Raw genomic sequence first — 22302 nt, 5'->3', positions numbered from 1 at the left:
CTACAGTAAGATCACGGTCAATTTAACCAACATTAACTTTCCATTGCTTTAAAACATAAAAGTCCTCTATGAAAATCCTTTAAAAGTCCTTGTAATTTTCCTGTATATGGACCTTTCGCTTCAAATTATATTCCTGTGACTGTAGTAGAGCAAATCTGAAGTAAAAACTCACAGCTAAAGGATGTGCCAGAATGTGAAACATTCTGGCTATGTCGCGTTTGGAAAATCAAAGGTAATTATGGAGAAAACTGCCAGTTGTTTAATGCATTGCATTGCCACACTAAACACAATCAGGCTATCTGATCTAAGCTACAATTAATTTTTTGTAGTTCTTAAGACAGCCAGACTGAATATTATGGCATGATAATCTACCAATGTGGTTTAATCATGCTGCCGTGTCCTAACATTTATTTTCAATGTAATCACAGTCAATCTTGGGCAGTGTGTGTAGGTAATGAGTCATTTGGTTTGCCGAAAAAATCGAACTTTATCAAAGTTGGATCCTTGTCCACGCCGTGTTTATGTACGTCGTGAGCCGATGTGTGCCTGTAAAATATTACACTTGTAAATAAATCAAACAAAAATAGAAAGTTTGATTATCTTATGAGTGAGTGCTAAGGAGCGCGGCCAATGCGGAGGGAGGGTAAAAATAGCAAAGCGATTTCAGAAGTTTTAAAGTCAGCCACACTCCATCAAAGCTTGGTCCCAGGCTCGGCCAGATGTCTGAACTCGTCAGTGATTGCCTCTTGTTATCGTGCAGAAGTGCTCTCTCCTCCGCTTCCATCTCCGCGCACCATTACAGCAGAACACGATTATTCTTCTTCAGTCAGGCATGTATCCTCACCACGCACACATGCATGTACATACACACACTGATGAAAGAGAGTCGTGAGAGATTTCAAGGGTAAGCACAAAGGCAAAGGTTGAATGACCTCGTGCAACACTGCTGATGGGAGGCTGCTGATGGGAGGCCCAAAAGTCAAACGTTGCACAATTCTTTGACTTCACCTCTGTACAGCCCCCTGTAACCCTATGCACACCAAGGCATTTTGTCTCTTCAACTGATACCTGCTCTGTTCATACGCTTTCAAGGTTACTGAGGGATTTAAATGAAAGCAGATGTTTATCTCTGAGGATGTCTCCAGTTGGATTGCTTCTAGAATTACAGAGGGTTGAGGGTAATTTTTTTGTGTTGAAGATGCATTCACGGGGATCTTGACTTACTCTACACTTCACAAGAAAAATCGCCACTTAACAAGCACATCGACTGCATTGGGCTTTAAACAGTTCGGCTTCAAAGCAACAACCACAGTCTTCTATGTGTTAGACTTTATTTGTGAGGAAAAGTTATCTGCTCCCTCGACGTACAAAACTACATGGTATTCTGTGAGGCACTTGGCACATTTACATCTGGGGCACACGTTAAAACGAACAGTGACACTAATGATCACTTACACTGCCGGACTACAAAGTGTCCGCAGAGACACTTTTTTACTGGCTCCGTTTTTCTGATGTGTCTGTAAAGTACTACTTCTCATTATCTTATTCACAACAGCACTAATGATGAAATTATATTTCTTATATATATGGATATAAATTACTTTATATATAAATTATGTATATATTTTTTTCAATTATCAGTGGACCCAGATCTAACAGTTGGTGCACCTCACTTAAGAACAGCATTGACTGTGTTCACTATTTAACCCGCACAGGTGAATTAACAGCAGCACAAATATGGTGACAACATTATTATCTCATAATTATATATGTGAAAACTTTAGTAATTGTAGGTACGGCTCTATTAAGGTGATCAGCGTGTGCTTACATTTTACCAAAAAAAATATCAACATTTCAAACACAATACAGAAACAGAAAATACAAAGGGTAGCTTTGAATGAGTTAGGAATTTCATAAATTGCAGTTATTATGCTTCATTATAATACTATTCTTTCATTCTAATAAGACATTAATCAAAATTATTATTAACCCCATATTCATAGTTTACAGGTAGACATAGAGTGCTACATAAAAAATGCAAAGTGTGTGTAAACGTTTTTTCAGGTGAAAACTTATGTTTCATAAATATGGATTTATACACAACAAGGGACAAGACATACAACTGTCTATTTAACACTGTGATTACGCTGCCATACATGTAACACATTTTCTTATGTGTTTTAGGTGACTAATTCAAACACACATAGCTCTTGTACTGTAAAGAAATCTGAAAGGTGGTCTCTGACCCATTAAAGAGATACTTTTCATTTCAATATCAATCATTTACTAATAGTATGTGTCTCATTGCATATTTACCATAAAGCAAATGCTACCGGTAAGTTCTGGAGTGACCTTGAATGAGTGTGAATTTCAAATAACATTCACAGTTCAGTTTATGCTCTGGTGCGGTGCTCCCAGTCACACGTCACTTTCAGAGGTTTTCCTTGAAAGAAACCACACCTTCATTGGCTCTTTTTTGCCCTTCATGGCGACAGGTCCTCGATATTCCAGGTGGAACTGAGGGTCCGCATTCTCAGCTGACTGCAAACACCTGGAGAACAAGGCAGGGCAAGTCATTTGGTGACACCTTATCCACAACATTCCTGCTGCAACCACTACTGCAGCCATTATTACCTGGACCCTGGCGCGTAATTCTGGTTGAGTAAATCTCCCAATAATCCCAGTGCATGCTAGATAACAACTGCAAGCAGACTAATGTGGTAACATTTTGTTGCTAATAAATATTTTTTGTTTTATTCAATCAATTCTAACACACGGAGCATATGAATTTCAAATAATGCCAGAATCGAACATTTGTTGTTTATCTCTTAGTTCTACATCCTGCATTCACCACAGTTTATTACAAAAAATATTGTTTTACTAAATACGCAAAAATAAGATTTGCACAAAACGAAATCAGAAAATACACAAAATCCATCATCAGTAACCAGGATCTAAAATCAAGCACACAAAATATAACTGACAGATATATTCCTTCACCTGTAGGTATACTCTGAGACGTTTATCTTTCCCTTTTCTCCTGTAGTTTCCGTCCGACTTGTCAGGTTGACCGTGTTTCCAAACAGGCAGTAACGAGGCATCCTCTGACCTATGACCCCCGTCACCACCTCTCCTGTGTGGATCCCAATGGTTATCTAGAAAAGATTGATTTGATAAAATGGATACTGATGGGAGTTGTTCTGAAAATACCATACTGCATCTGTGACAGCTTTCTGAAAGTACAACACAGGAGACAAACTGTAAATGTATGCCATGACGCTATCTAATTTGTCCTATGGACATACCGTATGATAGGTAAACAATAAAAAGAAGAGAACATAAAGAATAAACGCTATGCAATGACATTAAATAATGTCACATTTTAAATATCTCCCTCTTGTTTCAGCACAGTCCCGTGCTAGTGAGTGGCTTCTGCAAAGTTCAATGTGATTTCTAGAACATTCCGGTTATAGTCTGGGTTTGTTTTGTTGAGTGCAGGATGCACTGTGATGTCAGTCCCCTCCAGCAATCTCCTGGCCACCCTGCAACGACTCGGCTCGCTCTGTGCTCGCTGGGTTAAAACGATCCGTCTACTTTGATAGAACTGGGTTACGCTCTCCTGCAACGGATCGTCATGTCCACTGCTGCCAATGGTAATTATCGAGACTGTGCTCTTTAAAGCCATGATAATAAGACCCCCGCATGACACGATGAGAGAGGCAGAACAGCAGAGGAGTGGCAAAGCTTTAAAATACAATGTTAATTATCTTATATAATGTTATTAATGTCAATTACTCCACTCAATCAATGGAGCTGAAGCCTCTGTAATGTGCTCATCCATCTCGCCTATTCACCATCCAAGTGTGTCATTCAGTCCCTGCCTGACTGAAATGTTTTTCTTAGAAATGCGTTTCTTTTCTGGTGTTTTCCTGAACCACAAAATAGAGTTTGTTAAAAAAAAAAGCGTAGAATAAAGAGGCAGAGGGAGCAAGGCACTACGTGTTCGGTACAGAGCTAATGGAGGTGGTATTTTTAAACGCCGGACAGTAAGATGATTTGAAGTAGCTCCTGCTGCCAAACTGTGCTGGCTGTGCCATCTGCCTGATAAACACGCCTTTGGTATGCAGACCCGGTTTTTCCAGCGCTCCATCTCCAGCAGTCACTGGCACAATAACAAACTCCGTCCCTCGGTTTAAACAAAAGCACGCTGTTCAAGATCAACTCCACAACAGCTTATTCTCGCAAATTAGGGTTTCACGTCTATTTTGGGTTGAGCGGGGGCATCTATGCAGTTTTTAATTTACCACTACTGTACTGATGTGTATTGAATTGGCTTGATTAATTAGACCCCTAGAATGGAAAAAATGTGACGTGGAAGCGCCTTATAATATGTTCAAATCTAATGAATGTTCGGAGGCTTATGCTTTTTAAACTAAGTCATACAGACTTTGTAGAAAGCTGCTCATATTACGTCATTAATGTTTACTTGGTTTTGAATTTGTCTGGATTACATGGAAACGACTGGCTACAGCAAGCAAAATCTTTGGAAAACTACTACGATTAATAACATATTAGTTACTATCATCCATTAATTGACAGATTTATATATTAATAGAGTACTGTTCCCAGCAAAGAGATGAAGACGAACCTAATATTTCACAGTAGTAAAAACTTTCAGCTTGTTTTTAGATTTTTATTTAGTGTTTTTAGATTCATGCAGATTGTTTCTATCTAATCTAGTAGGAGCTTTGATTGCGTCACTGGCCTGGTGTAGAGAGCTCTGCAGCTAAAATGCCACACCAGTCACTTTTAACATAATCATTTCCTTTTAAACTTTCAGTTTCTCTTTCTTTATAAAATGTCAGACTAAAATTGTATTGTGGTTATTTTGGGAGCGCTCCATTGTGAACTGCCAGAAATATTGTATTAGGTCTGTACAGCAAATGTCATTAAGACTGCCCTCTAATGCAACAAGGCAACAATGCACTGTAAACTAGATCTACAGAAACACTTACAAACACTGTAAAATCAGATGTCAGATGTGTGTTAAGTGTGTTTCAACAGAAGAAACATTTTCACTAGCAATTATATTTTTTCCTACCGTTTTGTATGTCTCTCAATATGCCAAGCACATTTGTATATGTGTTAGAAATAGGGCTGGGCGGTATATCGACTTTTTAAGGTATGTCGATATATTTTAAAACGAGATATAGGATGAGATAATACAGTGTATATCGATATAGTTTGATGTTGCACTACATAACCTGTTTATTCCGTAAAGCCGTGCCAGTGTTTGCATCTCCCCTCTCTCACGCTAGGCTTCCACACAGCGAAACACCTCGAGAATTTCGCCCTACGACTTTTCGCTCCAGGGGCGTGGTCGTGAAAACAGCAAGCAGTTTGGCTATCCTGTTAGTAGCAAGTGTATTTGTGGTGTGGTGACGTAGCTGGCTGGCAAGCTAGCTACCTATTGTAACAAGCGATTCAGCTAGCTTGTGAAGGAAACCAGTCAATTGTGATGAAATGGCATAGACATTGAGTTGTGTATGCTCTCCACCAATTTAATTACCTACCGTTTTTTGCTGTTCATGTTCTGAATACAATGATTTGATTAAGCCAATTAAATTATGTTGTGCACATTGGTATGTTGTACAACAACACCGTGAATAAAATTACGTATAAAATTCTCGTATGTGCTTTTGCTATCACCCACTATAGCCTAACTCCTGCTTTAAAACATAAATACAAAATAAAAAACAAAAATACTGAGATATGATTTTTTTTTCCATATCGCCCAGCCCTAGTTAGAAATACTTTTCTTTGGAAAACACATATGGTTTTTTATTCACCTGTTGTAACAGGTAGCTTGCAACACAGCTTACACCTTACAACTGCTGACAACTGACTACTCAGTTAGATAAATCTGTATTCCATACTCACACACACCCATTCAAAGCTCAGTGCAAAAATGGTCACATTGACCATTTTCTCTGTTCCAGCTGATGAACACAAGAAAAATGTGAACACTAAGAGAATGATATCATCCTTACTGGGCATATTAACGACTGGGCCAACACCGATTTTTAACTGATACAGTTTGTAGTAGGGCACTTTTGATCTGGACTCCTATTTTAAGGCTGAATTTAGTGTAGCCACGATACCACATGAGTACAGCACAGTATCTAGGTCAATATGCTTTTACTGTGAGTTGACAACAAGACCAAGAGAGATCAATGCGTTTTTGTCTGCCAGCCTGAGAGCTGCTTCACTCGTCATATTTATAGTGTGTTTTTTTCCACAAGTGTGCACATGCACCATGCATATAGCTATGGGCCCACACAGTTAAGTTAAAACGTGCACAGAAAGTGAAACCCATGCTGCTTTTAAACAGCTGTCACGCAGAAAATCCTCTATGCTTGCATTAATCCATTTCTCTATAGTCTAAGCTCAAGTGAAGGGAACCACTGTGCTGTCAACATACAGAATTTTCTAAACCGTTCTAAAATCCGAGTAAATGAGATCATCACTTGCTCACCTGTACCGGCTCCTCGTCCACCTTCACCTGACCAGCTATCTCCATCATGTCCAGAGCCAGGTGGCAAATGGACTGGGCGTGGTGGGTGCAGGGCTCTGGGAGGCCACTGACAGTCATGTACTTGTCTCCAACTGTCTCCACCTGTTAGAAGGAGAGGACGGGTTATCGTACTACCTGGATTGAAATCTGAGTCTAGGAAAGGCTGGGCTGCAGTGACCAATAACCGGTGCTGTGAATTCAACTGACTGGTCTGCGAGAGAGTTTGGTGTGAAGAAAAATGATCGTTTTATATTATTTCACTGGACACCTTTACTGTGTTTATCTTGGAAGGGAAAAGAAATGTGACGTTAATTTTCTTCAATAGCTATAGCCGTGTAAAAATCTCCTTTAAATAGGAGATGACCTTGCTGCAAGGTCAGTCTAATTCTTGCCAGAGATGAAAAAATGTGGCCCCTGGACCTCTGTGGAGAATTCTGAAGCTAGCTGATAAACAGCCTCTAAAATCCCTGATAAATTATTAAGTTCTAAAAAGAATTTTCCAGATGCATGAGTAGAGAAAAAAAAAAAATCCCTTCGCTGGAATTTCCAAAGGTCTACTGGAATAGGAATGATATATTACCTCTGCCTTATCTAGTTTGAAAATGCTGGCACGATTAAGGCAGCGCCTTTTAGCCGTCGTCCTGGAGAGCCACAGTGCCTTCAAGGCCACTCAGTGCTTACTCTCGAAAGCTGCTGAGCCTGCAAAGCTACAACCCTGATACTGGATGGAAAGCAGTGTTTGCACACTTTTGTTCCAGGCTGGATATTAACCATCTGAGTGTAACAGCACTGTTATTAAAAAAAAAACTCCTACTATTATCCATTTAAATACAGTAAGGCCCTCACGGATACTTTCTGACCTTTACAATTGTAATAAAGTCTCCTCATGTAAGTACGCACGTGATGCTATTAGCTACCTTTTTTTTGTTTGAATTGATTAAAACTGATTGAGCTGATCAAAACTGACAGGCTGCTACGTCAAAGAAAGAAAGACCAAAAAAGTATTTTAATCCATGCACAGCTTGAGAGAGCTATCATTTCCTTTAATCACCTGGCAACCTGTGTCTCTCGTGACAGTTAACTTCAAATTCCAGTTCACTTAGGGTCGTGCCATTGCTGCTAGCTTCTGCACCATCCGGCACAAACAGTCAAGTCTTTTCAGGGAGAGCTGGAGCTGTGGACCACCCACTCATCGCAGACGTAAGATAAATTTTACCTCTGCGGGTGACGCTTTGTTGAAATTAATGGGATTTAGTAAAGCATGCCTGACTGCTTAAAAGCGCATTCCTGTTTGAAAGCCCACTATGTAAATCTTGCTGTATAACTACAATAAAATACCAACAGAGTAAAGTTCTCTCTTGTTAACTACCCTGAATAAACAACCTGAAATAAAGCCTATAAACGTGAAACAGAACAAGTCACCTCTGGAGCAACAACCTGCTAAAACGTAGGGGTGCAATGCAATGCATCATAAAATCGCACAAGCACATGCAGAGAGAGAGAGTGGCCTATTGCCCCCTCTCCCCCTCTTACCTTGTAAACATAAGGATTCCTGCGGGAGTCGGTCAGGATGTCGAACCTGGTGTACACGTCGTTCAGCAGATTCACGATTTTGATGGCGCCCTCCGCGGAGGCGTGCTTGCTGCAGAAAGCGTTGAAGCCCACGATCCCGCTGAAGAGGATGGTCACGTTGTCGTAGCGTTTCGCCGGGACCGGCCGCTTATGCCGCAGCTCGTTAGCGACGGACGGGGGCAGAACAGAGTACAACAACCTGGGGAAAGAGAGAAGGGGCGCACACGCACACACTAAAATATCTTGTTGCCATGTTGTTTTTATTCAAAGGGTCTCTCATGTTTCCTCTCACGACCGTTTTGTTGTCAGACAGGACAAATGTATTATTCTGGAAGTGTTACACGCCTCTGCTCTGGTTTTACAGTGACATAAAGGCCCCCAATTTGCCCACTTCATTAATGCAAACGTAACAGTCAAGAGCAGGTCGAAACTGGTGGGGCAGCACAATTGTACAAGTGGCGCAGACAGCAGGGTCAGCAGCAAGTGGGCTGTTTTAATGAGTGGGAGGTGTGAGGAAGGTGTGACTGTGTACTGCCCAATTAGAGCAAAGACACATCACCTTTAAAACTGTGCTTCCCCTTGTGCCACAGCACAACAGTATTCTCCCAATTACGTACAGCAGTGACTGAGAAAAGGTTCAGAGGGGGGGCAGACAGCATATTTGGTTACTGCCTGCATTTAGTTCAGTTCGAAAACAGCCAACAGACAATGCTGTGATTATTGTTGTTAAATTGAATTAAATATTAGTGTTCATCAGTAGATGCCTTTGCCACATGTCTGGTACTTTATTGCCACATTTCTGGTACTGTAGAGTTATTTTAAACCAAACGCCCCCTATAAAATCTTCGGGGCAGACACTACACCGGGCTCACTGCCACATCTCAGGTGGTGACAACGCAAGTGCAAAAATGCCCAATTTCTTGGGCCCAGAATATTCTAAATACCACTGCACCCAAAATATTCTCAACCATGGCACAAACTGTCTGACCACCACGCATCACCCTCCTACACTGGGCAAAGCACTAGCGCTATCAGGATGAAAATCTCACTACTGTTGTCAATTTAGCAGGCTGCAGTCCTGACGTCAAATGACAGTAAATGTTACATTAAATTTTCTTTTCAGGCGCTCTTATTCAAAGCAACTTACATAGCTTACAATTTTTGCATGTCATCCATTTCATTTATACAGCTCACCATTTACTGATGCAATTCAGGTTGAGCACCTTGCCTGAGGTTATATCAGTAGAGGCCAGCTCAAACCAGCAACCTTTGAGTTAAAAGCCTTGCTCCCTACCACTACACTGCACTGGCAATGTATCCAAACTGCAGCACATTTTTTGCAGTATCAAAATCAGGTCCTAAATCTTCTGCAAGCCAAAAAAAAAAAAATCCTGTTTTGTTTTCTCCATTTTCTGATTGGCTAGTGTGCAAGCTTCATTTGACTGGCCTTTTCCTCGACTTTAAATATTACATTTGGAAGGCTGTTGTGGCTTACACAACACAGGCCGTCCCTACACTATCTGCTAATATATTCAGACACAGACACAGAGGTCCATCCAAAAGGTGACATAAAATAGGCTCAGTGCAACTGTGCCTTTTTGGTTGCAAGCCGCAAATGCAGAAGGTGCCGTTGCCACGGCAACCGTCTTGAGTATGACTTTATGCCAAACGCAAAATGTTCTAAATAATGCATCAGCATCAGTAGGACAGGACACAAGGCAAGCAGAATTACTTTTGTCGTACTTTAATTTTGCATCACTTACCAGAAAATTTAAGAAAAAACAAAGGCTTGAATCTTCCATCTAGCATGTGCTGTTTTATCATACAAAAAAAGAAGTATTGGTGTATATCGAAGTCTAACTGTGACACATTGGTTCAATAAAAATGCTAAGCTGTTTGCCATTTTCTTTCAGTAACAAATTTAAGGCAGTACTGCATTTGTTTAATTTCCATGGACTTCCATTTGTCCTAAGCTCATCCTGATTAGGACAAAATTTTTACATTATTTCTGCACTCAGGCATAGTTTTAATGTGATGTCTACAGCAGACAAATACAGTATAAAACAGATGGAGAAGATGCAATATTCTATTTTGTATACGATTGATAAGCTTCTTATCTCTTCTCTTCAGCAGATAGATGCACACAATGAAGACGAATGTTCAGAAAATCTGCTCTAAGAAGCAACAAGCCAGCATTATAAATTATATAAAGCAAAGAAACCTAACATGGTTCCAGAGACATTACCCAAGACCATTTCAGTTTTTCCTAGCATAAATATCATGCTCACCTCCATTACTCATTAGGCTAGCTGCTTCCTCAGTCCTAAGAAGTAGGATGAGAGACATACTCCGTGCAACCAATAGAAAATGAAGATTTTAAATCAAGTGTACTGATCAAATTTATACCATGGCTTCAACAAATAATAGATTTTGATTGGCTGAGTGGGTGTGCGGGTGTGAACTGATTTCCAACAACACAGCAGAAACATGCTAATACACAACTATAACACCCATTCTAGCAGAAATGGACTATTTACAGTTCAAAATCAATATAAAACCATGCCTTATAATGTCAACAGACTGACATTTACTAGAAAAATTAAACAGTGACATTATCAGGAAAGCATCTGCAGATAACTATCGACTGCCAAAAGTAAGTGGCTGTTTAATAATTTCATTCAACCTACACTGCTCCAATAGTCCTCAGCTGACACAGCCTGCCTAGAAAAAGCAAGCAAGCATGTCATCTCAAGGTGAAAAAGAAAAAATAATTACAAATAAACAAATTAAAGAAGAAAGCCCTGAAGCTGACTAGCAAGCAAGCAGAAGAACAGGAAGAAAAAACAAGAACAAAATACCAGTGACTTAGCACTTATACAAATAACAATGTCAGAAGTCCATTCCAATAGAGTAAAAAACCATTTCTTTTATTCAAAGCACATCAGAGTGAACTCACTCTGATGCAAAATGGCTGCCAGACTTCTGCCTTATCTGGGTGACAGGAAAAAAAAAAAACAAATAATCTTTCAAATGAATTTTAATAAAAATTAAATTAATAAATCCCACTCACAAAATGCCAGAATGACTGTCATTAACATCCAGACTGCTTAGTTAAAAGTCCAAAAGACCATTTAGAATGTTGCCATCTCACACTGAGGCAAGGCGGCTACTAACGCTTTTTTTCCTCTTCTTACTGGTGATGCAGTCTGTAATGATAGCTAATTTAGCAAGAACAGCAGGAAAAGTGGCACCCCTAAGCTAATATGGACAAGTTCCGAAAAAGAAAGACCCCGCCATCTTCTCCTGAGCCATCACCATCACCGCGACCACGCTGCTGCGGCCCTGAGCGGCTTTATGCCATTTTATGCAAAGCAACAGGAGCTGAGCACTAGAGCTTGTTATTACACACTGAAGTCAGGTGGTTTTCCTGTGGGAATGTTTTGAAGTTACAAACTCAGGGAAGAATTAAAAACCTATACAAAGAATACGCAGAGCTCACCACAAATGATGAATGGTGTTCAGAACTGGCCTACTTGGCGGACATTTTTAAGCATGTCGATGAACTAAACACGGGAATTCAAGGCAGAGCGGAACATCTTCTCTCAACCACAGACAAACTGCAAGTATTACAATCCAAGATCACCCTGCGGTGCTCTGATGTAGAACAGGGCACAATGAAAATGTTTCCCCTGGCCAATGCACACTTAAACGGCGAACTGTGTGACCTTATCTCTCACATCTGAAAATCCCTGAGGAGAAGTTTAACTTACATTCCATCAGTGTCTAATGCACTGTTTGACTGGGTCCGTGACCCACGGAGTTCATCTGTAATGGAAAGTGCAAAGGAAGTGCCATTGCCATCTGGAGAGCAACTCACAGAACTGAGGGGAGACCACGCGTTGAAAATGACATTTGATGACACGTCTTTGGACAGATTAGGCTGACGGTTGCAAAGGAGTTCCAGTATAACCACAAGCAGCGCCCTTGCAGTTCTCTTACCCTTTTCCATGACCTATTTGTGCAAACTCAGCTTTTGAGGACTGAAATACAGTACAAAAAGGGCAAATACAGAGAACAACTGAGACTGGGGGAGCAGGAGCTCCATGTCTCTCCATTCCTGCCAGAACACCTGCACTGTGCTCATCACCACAAGTATTCTGTGTGTGTCTGTGTGTGTGTGTGTGTGTGTGTGCGTGTGTGTGTATGTGGGGAGGGTTTTAAATGATTTTTTTTTTACTTTTTAATGCTTTTGAGAAAGTGGTGTGCTGAGATTTTGTCTTTTTTGGAAGGTTTGCCAATTTAAGATGCTGGAATGTAACAAAACACAAATATATAACAACATACAGCTGCACTGCAACAACGCAGCTCCTTTTGTTTGCTGTCTGAAACTCAGAGTCACTTTACCTTTAAGTACACTGCGACACACACATACGCACAAATAGCTCAAAAGCAGCGGCTCTTTTAGCAGCCTTAGTGGCTTTAGTGGCAGTGGCTTGGTAACACTTGACTGCTGTAGAGATGAGTTGCAGCAAAGCCCCTTCAGAACGGTGGGAGATGGAGGGGGATGGAGGGGGATGGAGTGGGATAGTGGGGGGTGGGGGGACAGGGTGGGATGGGGTCGCGTGAGGGTGGGGTGCAGGTTCGGCAGGGCACCTGTCGGTCTTCTTCTTCTCGTCCTCCAGGGCGCGAAGCGTGTGCTGCAGCCGGTCGGTGAGGATCTCCAGCTCCTGCGTCAGCTTGTACTCCTCGCGGAATTGCTCTCCCAGCAGCACCAGGTCCCGCGTGGCGTCGTGCAGCGGGATGTCGCTCAGGTACAGCCCCCTCCGGGTCAGGTCGTCCAGGTTCATCACGCTGACGCACATACATACGCGTGTACACATACGCACACACACACACACACACACACGCGCGCGGGTGAGACGTGAGCTACTGAATGGCTTGAGTGAATGCCTCACTGATGTGAGAAAGAATGAAAAATGAAAACGGACAAAGAATATTTTCTCTAATTCGGGCACGGACAGCTAATTAGCTGTGCGCGGTATACTTCAAAAAAGGCATCTAAGGTACATCAGCTGAAAGCCTGTGTGCCACAATTTTGTGAGCTTCTGCTGAAAAACACATCCTTTGAATCAACCACTAGAAACGTCTGCCTACATGCAATGGCCACCATACGGCTGGTGAATGTGAATTTATAAGTGACACAGGGCTTCTGTCGTCTCTCACACTCTTACCTCGGAGAGCACAGGAAGAGGACATTCTCCGCCTCTGGCAGGTAGATCATCTGACCCTTCAGCCTCAAACAGCTGATCTCAGTCCCCGTCAGCTCATCCTCGCTCTCAGACGTCTCCACGTTCAACAGGCCTTCCTACCACACAGGCCAGAGAGCCAGTGTGAGGGCCGTGACTGAGGAGCAGAGCTACGGCACCACGGAAACGGACAACGGGTACACCCACAGCAACATAAAGTGGGCAGTAACACATCTACAGTACCATGGAAGCGTGCAATAATGTATTTACAATACCATGGAAATGAGCAATTATACCTCTACAATACCATGGAAAGGCGCAATAATACACCTATAGTACCATGGAAGCATACAGTAATATATTTACAATACCATGGAAATGTGCAATAATACATCTACATACCATGAAAATGAGTAATGATACATCGACAGTAGTAGAATCACAAAAGGAAGGGATGAAACCGTATCGAGTATCAAAATGAGATAACAGGCGCAGTACCAAAAACACACAGTGATATAGGAAGTTTTTACTATGCTTCACTTTTTTTCTAAGGTTTTTTTTTGCCCGTTTTATCTTTTGATACCTTGCTCCGCAGCACGAAGACCGTGTTGATGTGAGAGAGGATCCCGTGGAAGCTGAAGTCGATGTGGGGGCGAACCAGAGAGAACACTGACGGCAGACTGCAGGCCCCAGGCTGGAGCTGAGACATAGGGGAGCAACGGTCAATTAGTGATGTCATTCATTCGTATCGCTCCTGCAAGATCACTTCTACTGTTCACTGTGTTCATTAAGATTACAGGTTGGCTTTGTGCTGCTGTCCATCACTTCAGACCAATTATGCGTTGAATTGGAGGTGAGTCTGACCAGCTTTGAATATGCTCTCAGTATTGCTTTTTCAGACACAGCAGTATGTGCCAGATTGCCACCAGGCTAAAGGATTTTCATCCATTTCCTTTCTGTACTTTTGCTGTTATACCTATCGTCCTAAATACTAAATCTTTATTTATCAGTTAATACACTAGCAGCATTAAACATGAATAATTCTACATTCTGAATATGGAGCTGAATATGGAGTTCCTCCTGCATGCAGAGAAACCCATAGGATCAGTAGTGCGGATGGAATACCCATTAATATTCTGCTATGGATGGTGGCCTCCTTCCCTGAATTCCTCATCATTATGGGTAGGTTTCAGGAATTGCAACTGACAATTAGTGTGATGAAAGCTGAGTATGACATCCAATGATAACACAGTTACTGATAGGCCAGATAAGCAGCCTAAACAAACAGATACACCACCCTATAACTTAAGAAGGTCACACAGGGACACACTTGCACACATACACACAAATGCACATAAAACACACGAGCACACACATATGCATACACAATTACACAGATACACACACAAATGTGCATATACAAATACACAGATACACGCACAAATGTGCATACACAGAAAAGCACACATGCACATATGCAAGCAAACACACAGGCACACAGATGCACAAACACATACACATACACACACACACACACACACACACCTGAGGCAGCACGCGGAAGATGGCGTTCCCACACTGCGTGAGCACCAGGTCTCGGTCAAACATGAGGTGGAAAGGGAAGGCCTTGCAGAAGGTGTAGGGGCTGATCCTGGTCTCCTGAGTCCCGTTCTCCTCAAAGCCATCCAGGTCCTCATAGAATGCCTCCTCCTCAGAGTCCTTCTCTTCGATCAGAAACTTGATGTGATCGCACTCCTCACTCTTGTGCTGGATGACCTGGCAGTGACAGACCACCGGAGGAGGCATGAGGAATCCTCAGAGGTTTACAGGAAATCCTTCTTACTCAAACAATAGGACCATCCATCACCATTTTATAAGGTCAAGGTGCTTTACTTGTAAGAGAAGAAATAAATAAGACAAGCCAGATTTTGTCTCTCACTAAGAACACCATGAACTGTTGCCATTACCTGAACCGACGGAGCTCCAGCAATGGAACGTTTAGATCAACAATGCAGGGATAGAACTTACACACTGTTTCCTTTTGCAGACAATTATCCATCATTTACCAAATTATGCTAGCTTGGATGGAAAACAGCCATCAGTCATTCAAACTGACAAGAAAACGAAAAGAAAATCTAATGTGCCTCAAACTCCAAGTCTGTCCTACATGGCTTCTGGTAACACTCAAGCCTCCATTGACCTATTATGTGTTTTTCTTTCTCTATCCACCTTGTTTCCTCTGTAGCCTACCCATGTACTGGAGTGAAAAGAGAATGGCCCATTCTTTTTTGTAGTGGGTCAGGTTCAGAACAGACAGTGCACAAAAGTGTTATATTACTTGTATAGTAGTATGTGAAATAAGTTGCAAAAACAGCTTGACAACTTACATTTCAGCAGAAATGTTTTTAAAGTGGCAATGAGAAAGGTAGGGGTTATGGAAACTGAATGGACTTGACGTTGTGATAGCATATAACTATTTAACAAAAACCCACAGGCAGAAAGGACTGCATCGGTGGCAATGGCAATACCGGAAATCTATTTGACAAGCTTTGACATTTTACACAGCTATCACTCATAAACATTTTTTGTTAATTTTTAATCCTTTATTCACCCTTCATTCATTAAATAGCATTGTTGCTTTTTGAAACTACCTGCTTGTCCTCTTAGTAACAACATTCTAATTTTAATTTTTCAAATACACTTAATATTACAAAACAACAATCAAGTCTCAAAATTCTAAATTACCATTTTAAAGAAATAGTGGGGAATACAATTCCATCTTGACGGATCATTTTAAACCCTGTCTGTCCTTTGGATGCCTTAAAATTTCTGTTCTGAAAGGCTGACACAGTGTCTACAGACAAACACTCCAACAAAGCACGATGAGCCTGACACCAGATGCAAAATCCACCCTGACATGTGTTCTGCAGAACATACAGGTCGTACAGAAAAGCAATGATATACTACAGTCTTACACTGAAACAACGAGGGTACAAGATGCCAGGTGTACTCAAAGGCTTTGAATATTTGTTCTCTCCTAGTCACCAAATATCAAGTATGTACTATTTTGACTCACTATCCCAATGCGTCTTATCTTAATCACGGCTATGGAAAAGCTTAAAAAAAGATTAAGGACTTTGCTGTTCTCTCTGAACACAGAACTGACTTACATCCTGTCTCCAAAATCATGAGCTTTCCATGACTGTAGCATTTACCATTATAAAGCACATTGGTTTCTGTTCATAGACCCCCCTGCATTCTGACGTTGTGCTGTGCTAACTTAACATGGATTACATTAGGTAAATGACACAGAGCCCCACTGAAAGGTATAAAGCCGCTGTGTGAGGATAAGGAGCGGATCTGAGAAACACAGAGATGCTGTCCAGTGGGGGAGCGCGCGGGGCACTTTCGAGCGCTGACGTCAAACCGCAGTCTCCTCACACAGTCTCCATGGCAACGCAGGCTAACATTTGGATAAATCATGTGTCACATTTGGAAGGAAAGCAAATCCTGCTCTTTCACGTCGTGCTTACTCAGAGAAACAGACCGCATTTTCAGGGAGAAGACGAGGCTTCACAGGAGAGGTAGCCTCTGAAATAACGCAAAGAATGTAACCTTGGCCCCAGCACTGAGCCAGGGATTATGTGTGATGTGACCATTCTTTCTTTATTGCTACATGGTGAATCATTACAAAAACAACACATAAAAGAATTACAATTATGTAACGCCTGAACGTAACAGTTAAAATTACACAAACCATCTAATAATTGTGGTTAGGCAACAGCTGGAACACTGTAGATCTTTGCCAGGTAAAACTTTAGATTTAAACTTACTAGTATTATTATCTTTTAAAGTCTGTCAACAGATGTCAACACTGTCAGTGGATGTGGAAAACTGGGAATCTTTCAAGAGAAAAATAATCTTTCTCATTTAAAAACAGAAAAAGAATTTCCTAGTTGGAGAGATGAATTTATTCATACTGTAACTAGTTATGAGATGAAATGCACATAGTCCAGCACCACAGAAAACATGGAAATGAAACTAAGAAGTACCAATAGGTCACTATTTTGAACAGAGTAATTGATACAGTCAATGTGAATGACAAGACTATGAAGACACTGCCATAGAATCACATGAGATTAACATAAATATAAACGGCTGACAGCAATAAAAAAAAGTTTACCCTTGCTCTAAAGCTATATGCACCAAAGTGTGTAATAACATTTTTTGTTTGGTATAAAAATTTATTATTGTGAGAGCTAGCCTGTCCGTGTAATTCAAATTCCATAGTGCAGAGACTGCAGCTCTATAAATAGCCATGAGATTCCCAGCCTCTGGCCCTTGGCCCCTTCAAAAGACTCCCGAGTGGAGATTCATTTAATAACATCGCTCGAGGGTGTAGCGGGGAGGGGGAGGGGGGTGCAAGAGACCTGCAAACAAATCCAATTACAACTATAAACAAGGGAAATAAGAGACCAACCTTCATTTCTATTTCTGTCCCATGGATCTGCTGGGCCACGGTTTTTATAATTCCAATCACAATGTCCTGCAGGCCCTCGCGCTCCGAGTAGTAGTGTAGGATGAGGTTATTGCCCTTCTCCGCATCCGTGCACCTGAAGGACGGAGCCCTCATGCCGGGGTAAATGGTGCCCAGGTGGTCGTGTAGAGCATCCAGGTTCTAAAAGATGGAGATGGAGCAAACAGCTTTTTGAGTCCTCTATATCAAGGGCCTCTAGCCTTGAACAGGATTCAGTGACACATTCATGCCCTTTAAGGACAATGGGGAAAAATGTGTTTCTGATTTTTCCAAATTTAATACTAACTTTTGTTAGGTTTAAAACTTCCAGAATGGGGCTCCAGGATTCCAGTTGGAAAGGCAATTTTCTTTCCAATTGCATTCCCCCCATTTCAGCTCTCTGGTATGATTCAAAAGATTGTCAGAGTGGGATGAGCCTACTGCCTGGATTTGATTCCGGCTGTGTCATACGCCTACAATGAATAGTAGCCCAAAGTAGAGGAACAAACTGGCTTCATTTTGCTGGGGGAGCAGCTGGTAGGGTCTCCTCATCTCACCACTCTAAGGCACCCTCTGAGTTGCTCAGAAGTAGCACCTCCCCACCAATTGGAGCCTACTTCACTGTAGTTTACTTGTAGTGTGAAAAACACCCATAAAATAAATGTGTCAGACAATTGCATTCCTCCCGTTTCAACTCTCCTGTATGACTGAAACTATTTGAAAAGACTTTGGTGAGTTTAGAAGAATGTTACATAAATTGGGAAAAAAATGAACAAAACTACCAGAAAGTAAAAACAGAATTTGAAATATCAATATTTGACCTAATTTATTGCCAGTCACCAGGACAATTCCAGTTATACTTTTTGAAAGTTTTGGGAAGCAGACCTATACAAGTACAAATCATCCATTGTAGTAGCATACCATATTTATATTTCATCATTTTGTTTGTAGTTTTATTAAGAATTGTTTAATAAATGTTTACACCCATGGGATGAAAAATACATAATGTTCATTTCAACTTGGAAGAGAAACAGCAATGAATACAAAGCCACATACTTGTAGGAACTCTCGGACATTGGATCCTAACACACGCAGAATGGTGTCATAGCCAGATTCCTGGCAGAATTCAAAGAACATCTTTCCAAACATCTGCAGGATGTCACCAGCATCAATCTCTATTAAGGGATTCCAAAACAAATAAATAAAGAAAGGTTAATCATAAGTAAATAACCAAACACCCTACTGTATAAAAAAGTCCACCACCACATTACTGTTTTGAACTTTGTATAATTACACATATTGATTGTCAATATTATGTCACACGAGTATTAAGTGCTACAGTGCAACAAATATGTATGGTGAAAATACCCAAATGCTTTGACCAAAAGAAAAACAAAGCTTCACTCAGTTTAAATGTCCACTCACTTAGTACTTTACTGGCAGCGGCCACAAGGTCATATGTTTTGGCGTCTTCATAGATGATTCTGACCAGAAACTGGCCCTCCACATCCAACTGAGCTTCCCTCCTGAAAACATCAAAGAAAAAAATCCAGCTCACTTACGAACATCACTGGCACTGTGGCCTGTTTTCCCATGTTGTTGTGAATGAAAAGATTGTGCATTTTTCTATTCACCTGATCTTCTATCCAACTCAGTTCTCAATATGAATGCAGGTGCTGGCAAAAATAATATAACGCAGTGCAGAATGATATTAAAACACTAGTATGAAGACTCCATTTATCTTTGACCTCAAAAACAGCGTGCGGGTAACATTATTTTCTGTATATTATTTTTGCAATGCACCTGACCTAACAAACTTAGGACACTAACATAACTTTTTCCATTTTTGTCTTGTTAGCTACATACAAAATTGAATCATAATTAGCATATGCAATGCAAAAATAGTACAATGTGCTGACAGCACTGGATAAAGCATAACTCTAGAGAATGTGGTAGAATAAACCTAATTTGTCCAATGAAGATTGCTGCAGCAGATGTAACTTTTGATCTATCTGACCCGATGACACGGTTGAACTACAAATACAATATTGATTTTTCTAGGCTGGCTAGCAACAGCATTCCTCTGGCAGAGGATTGCACCTGAGTAAATGAATCCAGAAAAAGTAAACATGTAGTATTCATTTTTCAATGGCACGTAGCCCTTAAAGAGCCATGAACACCAAAACTAAAACGAGCCTGAGTAACAATGCCATTAATCAGCCAGAGTAACATTTACGCTCCAGTAGTTCTTCTGAGGTGACGGCACACAGACTACTCAAAACATGTTTATATAAGGAGAGCTGTGGCTGTGTTCTTAAAAGCGCTAGGTAAAGTCAAGTCTGGGATGTGAAAAGATGTAAAAGAAGTAAAATAAACTCAGCTCTTACTGAACGTTTGTGCACTTACTAAAAGGCCTTGTTTAAACAACTCTAAAACACAATGGGCCTCTTCTTGAATTTTGTGGAAACAACGTACTCTCAGAAACTATCCACAATAGCACATTTTGTTTATACTAGCCCTGACTCGGCTACGCCTCACAGAGGCCTGGGTTATTGTTCCATTTGCATATAGTTCAGATATACTGCCAGGACACACCTGTCTCTCCTGCCTCATTTCCCAATATGATACATATTCAAAGCCAACTAGAAGCATGACTGCTTTATTATAGCATGGAAAGAAGAATTTGGGATGTTTTCATTTCTACATGCCTTCCATAAACAGAGCACTAGTCTTTGCATTTTTTTTCACTGAATTACTGCAAGAAACAAAAAAAAAAACAGCTACTGAACATTCCCGCATGCCTTAGGAGAAGGATGAAGCTACCCTCTCAGTTTCCACTGTTCATTTTCAAACTAGATTAATCCACTTGGACAAATATAAATAGTTCACATGCACAGAATAAAAAAAAGTATAAACAGGACTTGAAAAGAACTAAGCATTATGTATGTGCTATTCTCTTGTGCTTTAGTAACACTTGGAGGGTAGGGGAGAAGTGAGGGACATTTGACCTCCTGTGGTCTTTAACATCTCTGAGCAGACATCAGCTGCACCTACTGCTGGCCATTGCCTAAAACTAGCAGTGAACTACAATGTTACAATACACGGAGTGGGAAAAGAAGGAGCAGCTGGTTGCACACACTGAAACAGATAATTGAAGAGGAGGGGTCTCACGTGCTTCTTCTGAAAAAAAAAATGCTATTTTGTGATTCCAAAAGAATATTAAGATGTTTGAAGAGAAACTCTTAAAGAAAAGAAAAGAAGAAAGTATATAAAGGTCTTTTTTGGGGGGGGGGGGTGACGGGGGTTCTCTGAAATATAATGTTCATATTTGTGAAAGCGTTTTACATATAAATCCAACAGTTAAACTACCGATAGCAACTGATTACCATGAAAAATGACAACATTCTGTACATTACGTTTTGCATGTATCAATGTTATTCTGAGCTCATTCACTTCAGACTAAATAAAACACCGGGTCAACCACTTTAAAAAGAAATTCAGACAATGATGTGTTTGTTGTTTGCTGCATTAGAGACACGTCATTTTCAACAGGGTTTTGAAACTCACTTGATGTCTTCCCAGACTTCAGGGCCATAATTTCTGAGTACCAGAAGTTCCAGGGCGTGATTGACAAAACCATACTGCAAAATTAATAAGAGACATGTAGGATAAATAAGGATAAACAACACATTTGGGGACGAAATATTTTTAATGGCTGTGCGTGGATGTGAGAGGGAAGAGGTACGATGGAGCAAGGAGAAAATAGCATCCAGTCGGTAAGCTACGGTTCACATAAAGACATCTTCTAATGCATCCTAGCACAGACAAGTCTCAACCTTAATATTTATGATATTCACTAAATGGTTTACTGTACACAATACTGTACATAAGGATGAAATATATCTTAACAGAGACGATGTATGTTCGTATCACGCGTATCGCTGATAAGTTACCATTGCGGGGTACGTCTGCAAAATGAACACTGCCGCGCATTAGATACAAGCTTAAGTAACTACGATGCTGCGTTGCGAAATGCAATACGAGGATCTTACATACCATGTTTTAAAAACGAATAATTCTCCTTGATTCCCTTTAGCTGCAAGACGATGCCAAAATGCTAAAAACACCGCCAAAGCTCGTCCCTGCTACAAGGGGTACCACTCGCCTTGCAAATATTTCTGCCGTGATTGGCGTCATTTCCCTACAATGGCTGCTCAAGGACGCATAAATGCACTTGGTCGGCAACCAATGAGAGAAACAAGGAGGAGCGTGCAACACTAGATAACGTTGTAAACAGTATGATTAATGTCGACCTTTTTATGTGTATTATTGTGCACATGGGAATAAATTATGTATGTCAAGAACGTAAAATTAATTAAAATTCAGACTGGCAT

The 22302-nt window shown here is 40.8% G+C and overlaps 1 protein-coding gene across 1 annotated transcript; it reads right to left on the bottom strand.

Annotated features, from left to right (window-relative positions):
- Positions 1–2048: 2048 nt before the first annotated feature.
- gucy1b1 (guanylate cyclase 1 soluble subunit beta 1) lies at positions 2049–22126 on the bottom strand. The gene is made up of 13 exons (XM_036517012.1): positions 21965–22126; positions 21476–21549; positions 19334–19434; positions 18965–19083; positions 17873–18070; positions 14938–15168; positions 13976–14092; positions 13378–13511; positions 12800–12997; positions 8108–8345; positions 6536–6676; positions 3001–3155; positions 2049–2551 (listed from the first exon to the last, which is right to left on the bottom strand). The coding sequence occupies exons 1-13, from the start codon at positions 21965–21967 to the stop codon at positions 2419–2421; spliced, it is 1842 nt and encodes a 613-aa protein (XP_036372905.1). The 5' UTR covers positions 21968–22126; the 3' UTR covers positions 2049–2418.
- Between the last annotated feature and the right edge of the window lie 176 nt (positions 22127–22302).

The sequence above is a fragment of the Megalops cyprinoides genome, chromosome 22 (genome assembly GCF_013368585.1).
Source record: "Megalops cyprinoides isolate fMegCyp1 chromosome 22, fMegCyp1.pri, whole genome shotgun sequence".
NCBI lineage: Eukaryota > Metazoa > Chordata > Actinopteri > Elopiformes > Megalopidae > Megalops > Megalops cyprinoides.
This window is presented reverse-complemented; position numbering and strand designations above follow the sequence as displayed.